At 36.3% G+C, this 8,490-nt stretch overlaps 1 protein-coding gene across 8 annotated transcripts in view; it reads left to right on the top strand.

Moving 5' to 3' along the window:
- The window catches only part of shakB (Innexin family member shaking B), a 56,029-nt gene extending 48,875 nt beyond the window's left edge, over positions 1–7,154 (top strand). For all 8 annotated transcript variants that reach the window (XM_013311690.1, XM_013311683.1, XM_013311687.1 and 5 more), the window contains 3 exons: positions 2,955–3,174; positions 4,514–4,637; positions 5,055–7,154. In XM_013311690.1, coding sequence (XP_013167144.1) covers positions 2,955–3,174; positions 4,514–4,637; positions 5,055–5,460 — 750 coding nt within the window. In that variant the 3' untranslated portion in view covers positions 5,461–7,154. The remainder of the gene's footprint in view (positions 1–2,954; positions 3,175–4,513; positions 4,638–5,054) is intronic.
- Positions 7,155–8,490: the final 1,336 nt, after the last annotated feature.

Here is an 8,490-nt window from a genome sequence, read left to right as displayed (position 1 = left end):
ATATACTCATTATTTTGTGGAGCGTCGGTGACTCAGTGGTCAAGCACTTGACTTGCAATCGGCAGGTCCTGAGTTCGAATCCCGCCATGTATCAATGTGTTTTTCGATTTCCGATTTACATATGTACATTTATCCGACGTTCTTACGGTGAAGGAAAACATCGTGATGCAACCTGCACATACCTGAGAAGAAATTCAAGGATATGTGTGAAGTCAATCAACCCGCACTTGGCCAGCGTGGTTGACTATGGCCTAATCACCCTTAACTTAGGGTAGGCTCCGAGCCCCTCGGTGGGGACGTATAGTGAGCTGATGATGATGATACTCTTAATTTTATCTCTATAGATTGTTTATTAGAATCTATATGACGTCATACTAAAAATTGGTCTAAATATACATTGTTTGTTGCGCGTAGTTTTCTGGTTTTTAACTGTCCTCGCAGCTGGTAAATATAGGTCATTATAATTATTATTATGTCATAACTCATTGAGTGTGACGAATTTCCTCTCAATACACTCACGTAACCCTGAAAGAGTCACGAGTCCCGCTGAAAAACGAATCGTTTGGCCGTTCACATGTCGCGCAATATTTAAGCGAATAGCGGATTGTGTCAACACAAAATACGACATCTTTACATTTCGAATATTTTTTAATTTTAATTTTAATTTCATTTGCTTTTAGTTACCATAGATAATAAAATATCTTTAACTTTTTAATCTGTGTAATATTAATTATTAAAAATCGCTAGTATCTTGTTACTTGTAGTTAGCGAGTTGGACGCGGGCGTCCTGTGCCAAGTGAGTCACACCTCGGGTCGTCGTGTAGTGCGTGCACTATAGTGCGTATCGAGGCGCAATATTAACCGACAATTACAAGCACGTGCGACGATATTGCCCGCTGCCCCTTCGCCCCGCTGCCCCGCTGCCGCTTCGCCCCGCCGCCCCATTACCGAAATAAACACAACCAATATCCGAACAAACTAAATTGCGCTTTCGACGAAATTGTTTCGTTACGATAACTAAGCTGTTAGCGATTGTTATGAATGTCTCGGAAATTGAGAAATATTGTTAAAGAATATAAAAAGACTTCTTATATCAAGACATTCGTTTAACAGAGCAAAATCTTTTAATTTGCCAATTGCCAATTCGATACAAAGGTATGGTTTAATTTCTTTCTATTATAGAAGATTGACAATATTTATCTTCTCTATATTCTCTCTACTTTTATAATAAATAAGAATAGGTAAAGTTAACACACATCGATGTCTTCATTGCGGCAATTTATCTTTACAGCTGAGAGGCGCTCGCTCGGATGTAAACTACTTGAACACAACGCGACAAACTCTAAGATAGACATATTCAAGTGTTATATGTTTTATATAACAAATACACATTCTTATTTACATTTTATACTTTGATCGACCGCATTACGTGCATATTTTTTGTTATATCTTATTTACTATAGCGGTAAACAATCAAATAGAAATTGACTACAAGGTGATATCCACTTATCATTTATAACCAAGTAAACAGGAATAAACTAAGGTAAGATTGAAGCATAGACAATTTAATTTATGTCATCATGAGTGGTGTGTCTATTACGTCTCCACCGAGATAAGTTTTCCAAGTTAAGGATGACTCAATTGTAAAATTGTAAATTCGTTCAATATTGTAATTTTGACGTTGTAAATAGTTACATGTTTGTTTATCGTTCAAATGTATGTTTATTTTTAAAGGTTTTGTGTTCGGGCAGCGACGAAACATCTAAGGCCAACTACACACTTGATGTCTAACTAACAAGACAAAAGGTCAACTGCCTCTGCGCTTGTTAGTCACAGCGGATTAGGCGAACCTCAAACTCAAATATTAATCAGTTTCCATTATAACTATTGCTTTTTATTATAACTAATTAATTTTGTTAATAAATAAAAATATGGTTTAACTTTGCATAATTGCGATTATGTTATTACGATTTTTATGTTTTTTTCTTTTTTTTAACAATAATAAATTGATTATTTACACTCTTAGTTCTAGGAAACTAAATAATTAAAATATAATCTTACTAAATACGATTACGATTTATTAATAGTGTGAATCAAAATGTTCTACAATTTACTGAACAAATATTATTCAATTTACATTTTTGATTCATTACAAAATTTTCTTTGCTATGCCGTTTTTCTTATTTTGCATGACCATCGTACAACTAACGCCATCTAGCGGCAGCATAAAGACTTAAGTTTAATTGAGATATCGTTTGCAAAACTTGTACGGCCAGCAAAAACATTGCCGTCCTAAATAAATAGTAGTATTGAAACGCACGCGATGAAAACTCCGATAATACTTCATATCCATAAAGCGCTGTTTTATGGCATCGTCTAGCCGAACGAATTTATTGCTGTAACGTCAGCAGATGCGTTTGCAGCTCTGCCGCCTTTAAAATGAGTCTATTTTGCAACGTGTACACTCGTACGCGTTCTCAGGTCGAGGCGGCCGCTACGCCAAAATATCTGCTTTTGATTTAGAACGTTTTATTTAGAGTAACTCGTATCATGAATCACTTAGAGATCTGTTTTATTTATTTGTATGTATGCATTATAGTATTATATATCAACATAGATACAAAATATTTATATATATACAACCTAATTTGTCAACTCGGAAATATTTCTGACCGTTGCTTTCGTAGACCAAATGTCTGTATATAATATATGATTGTCCTTTTCTTTCATCGTTGACAAAACAGAGACAACTATATGTTTTAAAGGGGGATTTTGGTCTCAGAAACTGACAGTAAATTAATTAATATTGTGAATTTGTTACAAGTTAATTCAAGACGTGATTCTTTTAAATACGAGATTAATACAATGTTGTGAACTTTAAAGATTTCACTTTAACTATTATTATATACCAAAAAAGAGATTTGAAACTTTCTGATTGAATGTTGTTGTTGCAGGCGATGTTGTTCTATGCACCGCGTTGGCTGTGGAAGTCCTGGGAGGGGGGCAAGATCCGCGCCCTCATGATGGACCTCGACGTCGGGGTCTGCACAGAGATAGAAAAGAAGACGAAGAAGAAACTAATCCTGGACTACCTGTGGGAGAACCTGAGGTACCACAACTGGTGGGCCTACAGGTACTACCTCTGCGAGTCGCTTGCCCTTATCAATGTTATAGGTGAGGACATAAAATATATTTTTAATATATAAATATTGGCAAAGGAATAACCAGCCACCTGAATTCACTGCTATTCCGTCCCTGGAGTGTCGGTGGCGCTCTCACCAATTCCTCTTCTCCCTCTTATCCTTTCTTTTTTAGTAATTTTGTTCTAAAAAATCTACTTAAGTAATGTAGAAGTATCTCTCAATAAGGGATGGGATAGTTTTAATGTTACATGTTATGATTTACAACTTGCGGCGAGGAGGTAGGCACGAGTAAGGTACTTGAGATTCAGACCCGCTCGCACCACAGATGGCTACTGATATAAGTTTGGCAAAATATCGGGCCACGAAACTGACTTTTTTCGTCAATAATTTTTCCACTCGTTTTATAAAAATTTATGTTAATTTCTAATCGTTTATAAATTTTTTTGTACGTTTTCGCTGCTAAAATTGTACAAAGTAATGTACAGTAAAAGAATTGCAATCTTTTGGAAAACTTTTTTTTTAATTGCAAGGTTAAATACAATCTAAGCATTAATTGCTTTCATTGGAATGTATATTTTAAATTGTCTTGTGAATTCTTTTTGTTTATTATTTCAAAGCTTTTATCGTTTATTTCATAGCCCTCCCTGGAATGACATCGACAGCTTTCGTCAGCACACACTGGCCTTACTTTTATTAATACATAAAAAAAAATAAAAATAACTACCGGAAGTAAACGGAAAGGTTTATTGAAAAAACCAACGACGTGCACTGACCGTTTTATGAAACTCATTTTAATAAATCGTTTTGAAACGAATTCGAAAATTCAGTTCGTATTTCCGAAGCTATCAAAGGAATTTAAATTTAAAAACATTAATCATACTATTGTATGGATATGATAAAATACATAAATCCATATTCTTTATCATATATGTAGATCAAATACCAACTTTGAATATAAATGGGTTTCTATTTTTACTGCTTTATGATATCGTAGACAACATTGTGGTGTTTACTTGATGCCATACAAACATTTAATGGTTAACAGTAGCGGTTAGGGTAGGGCGAGGTGAGGCGACCGCTCAGGGCGCCAGACAAAAGGGGGCACCGCAGACGACCCTGTTCATCCGACTCTGGCGCTTGTGGTGCCAGAGTCGGATGCAGTCGGATGTTTGGAAGATTTCCCCCGATATCAAAAAAGGAGGCCCCGATTTTTAAGCAGTATTGTAGCTAGTGTTTACTTAAGACAATGTTGCAGTTAATGAATCAACAAAATTATTGAATATCATTTACAACAGACGTCATATTTCCCCGGAGTAATCCCTAAATGACAGTTCACTATTCCGGTTATTTTATAATCTATTATTGTCCAGGGCAAATGTTCCTGATGAACCGGTTCTTCGACGGCGAGTTCATGACGTTCGGGCTGAAGGTGATCGCGTACATGGAGTCAGACCAGGAGGACCGCGTCGACCCCATGATATATGTCTTCCCCAGGTAACCCAAACACGCTCACTTAAACTTATGTATAACTTTGCTGCAGTGCATTTTTATTATGACATACTAGTTTTTGCCCCCGACTTATTCTTTACGAAATTGTAACTCAGTGATAATGTAGCTTTGTGATGGAAAAAGAATTTGTGAAATCATTCCAGTAGTTTTTGATTTTAATCGTCATAATCTATTTATTTCAATTGATTGTATCCATTCGTTGAGGGAAATTGCGAGTTCTTTTTAAGGTTATTAGTTATTACAATCCATTAATTGGATTGTAAATGTGGTTGCTGTAAGAGCCCGCATCGCTCGTCGCTGCGCCGCTTGCGGTTGTCAGTAATCAGCTGTAGTAGCCTGATTATGTTATTTTTATTTAAAGTATTACTGTATTTAAAATCTGATATAATGTTGATGTTACAGAATGGTGAAATGCACGTTGTTCAACAAGTTCGGTTCGTCGGGCGAAGTGGAGCGGCACGACGCGCTCTGCATTCTGCCGCTGAACGTCGTCAACGAGAAGATCTACGTCTTCCTCTGGTTCTGGTTCGTCATCCTCGGCGTCCTCACCTTCATCACGCTTGTGTACCGGCTGGTGATCATCTTCTCGCCGCGAATGCGCGTCTACATGATGCGCATGCGCTTCCGGCTCGTGCGGCGCGACAATGTGGACACGATCGTGCGCCGCAGCAAAATGGGCGATTGGTATTTGCTTTACATACTCGGCGAGAACCTCGACTCGGTCATCTTCAGGGACATCATGCACGAGTTCGCCAACAAGCTGAACCACAACTACCAGCACCACATTCACGGCGTCCCGGACGCGTGACCTCCGATCCCAGGGTGGGTGTTCCACACCTGACTGACGTCTCTGCAGCGGCACCTGGAGCCGCCCGTGTGAGGCGCGCCCGGCCCGGCTGACCGCGCTCGCTCTGGACAATGCATTTGTGGTGTGAATCGAATGTATCAAAGACTCTCTCATCTGTTCGTTGCAATGGTAAAAGTGCAATTGTAAACACGCAATAATAGAATGTACTTAAAGTATAAGAACGTGATCTCAGGAGGAACCTTACCGCAGACCTTGTGAAGTCGACAGACGCGATCCCGTTAGGATAACTAGTGTTCATCTTTTAGACGTATTTTACTGATAGTTTCGCTGCTCGTAGTAACTGTTTGTGGAGACGCTTTATTTCTTTCTATTCTAGCTGGTAATTGAAGATAAGCACACGGATAGCACACAACTTATCATTTACACGAATGATCACTCGCCATGGATTTGATAGACCAAATGAAAATAAAGCAATAATTAAATAATGCTCGTTTGTATAGGATTAATGGGAGTTAACTTTAATTGGATTTAAATCTATTTGCCAAATGACGTCTTCCTATGTGGATGTATGTGACGACGTTGTTCACTTTTGCGGGCCAAAAGACATTTATACGTTTAATTTAAAGAATATTGAAATGAGCGACTAAGTTTTCTAACTTGCATTTCGTTTTGCATTTTATTGAAATGATTACATTATGAGATGTTATTATTTTCTCGTTTGAATATATAGCTGCTCACTTGAATATACTTTAATCTACTGATCTAATGTTATATACTCTATGCTTACTTCAAACGTCGACTGGCTTTTAAGTGTTCATTTTCTCTTTGATTTTTATACATGATCGGATTTTTGATATGTTTTCCATAATTTATGACCATAATTATATTTATAAACTCCCAAAGTAATATATTTATAAAATGTAAATTATTTTCTTTTCGAATTCTTGCAACTAATTTGAAAGTATATAATATTTGGGAAGACTTAGTTGTGAGTAATTTGTTCGCACGTGTTGAGGAGGCGACGACGCGAGTTCGACGAGGACATGTTGTGTTTGTTGTAGACGATATTTTTATGCAAAAAGGTTGTTTGCCTCTAACTATATAAACGGTACTAGCTAAGTGCAATATTGTTTTTCTTAAGTTCTTCGTTGTAACTTAGACATCTGGTATTAATAAATTATTTATTTGAACCGTTTAGGTGTCAATTTTAGTATTGTAAGTAAATTAGAGAATTCAAACGATTAGTTCAAAAAGATTCTGATGCGATTTTTTTTGCAGACATATTGTTAAATAGTCTTATTAGGTGTTAGTTCTTTTTCTACTTGTTTAGATAATCCAAAGAATGTTTGTTTGGATACCTAAAGTTAACGGAGGGTTAAAGTTACAATATTAGCGGAAACTTTCCGCTTCTAAGCATTTACAAAATCATTAAATTAACGAGACTTTTTTTCTTATAAACATATAATTCAGTAAAATAAGAATTGTTAAGACGGCTGGAAAGTTTTCGCTGGATCGTATTTAAACATATGATGTCTTTACCAAAGAAATGTGTATGAATCAGTGGAGCAATAGAGTGAAATATTCAGTATTTTATGATAGATAACAACGCCAAATACCGTGCCAAATATAAATAACTCTAGTGAGGGCAATATTATATAAAAACAAGAAAATTATCGTGGAAAGTAACGAATAAATAATGGAAATTAATTATGCATTTTATTTTATTCAAACACAAGCTATCGCCTGCGACTCCATCCACGTTGAGTGAAAAAAAATCTTAAGTAAACTATGCGTTCTTCCAGACTATGCTCTACATCTATGCCAAATTTTAGCGATATCCATTCAGCCGTTCTGAAGATACCTTCAAACAATCATCCATCCATCTATACATTCGCATTAATATTAGTAAGATCTAAGATTTAATTTTAAGGCACGTTATAAAAAAACTAAGAACGTGAGATGTTAATAAACATCGCTGCATTTACCAAGTAACTTTATATTTACAGAACATTGTAACACGCGTGCGATTTAAATATATTGAACACATAATATAGAAATTTATATTTCATCTTTGACTCATCTGTCGTAAAAAAAATATAGGACACAGCTCGCTTCAATCTCATTTCATTCAGATGAACTAAATTTAACAGAGTCGAATACAAGTTTTTATATTTTCATATTGATTTACGATAAAACATTCACGAAATAATTATAACAAATCAATCGGCGCTGTATTCAATAGAAATATTTTGAATCACAGATAACAAATATATAGCAAGTTTTTAATCTGTATGTAGTTTTTGGAGTGTGGTTTCAAAGACTTAAGAATATAAAGACCGGACTTGATGAACTTGACAGTTTTAACAGTGGTTGAGCCCGCTTTAACATCTTCGCACGAATTGTCCCGGCTCGCCCGGTGAAATACCACGACCACACAGAAGACAGGCGTCAAGTGGAAGCAATTCCGCGTTTCGTGTGTGAGTGTGTGTCCCGGAGGCCTAATTTAAGCCTCTTTCCCTTCCCATCCTTTTTCTTATAAGGAAAGGATGGGAAATGGAAGTGGACTTTCCGGATGAAAGGATGCATGTGAAGGGAAAATATTTTCTTTCTGTGCATCCTCTCCTCCGTCGATTTAAGATAGGCAATGCATATGCAATTGCGTATGCCTACGGGCAACGGTCACTTTGCTATTTCAGCGATTTCACGTGGCCGCTCGCTCGTTTGCCACTTTATGATATAAAAAAAAAACTTAACCTCAAACATATAAACCACTGTTTCTACCAAAGAGGATATCAATTTCTATCCTGTCTATACTATTTTTAAGTCACCACTTTTATTATTTTAGGTCTCTATTTCCTCAATTACTTTTATTGCAACTAATTTTGTTAAGTGCTTTTATAAAAAAAAAACTATTGTTGCGACGATTTAAACTGTCTAAAAGAAAATTTTCCTAATGTCCTGTCTATAACTACTTTATTTGTATCTCTTTAGGCAGAGCGCTCTTTTGACCGAACGCGTTTGTCGACCGAA

This window comes from Papilio xuthus, unplaced genomic scaffold (assembly GCF_000836235.2).
Source record: "Papilio xuthus unplaced genomic scaffold, Pxut_1.1 DF827680.1, whole genome shotgun sequence".
Taxonomy (NCBI): Eukaryota; Metazoa; Arthropoda; class Insecta; order Lepidoptera; family Papilionidae; genus Papilio; species Papilio xuthus.
This window is presented reverse-complemented; position numbering and strand designations above follow the sequence as displayed.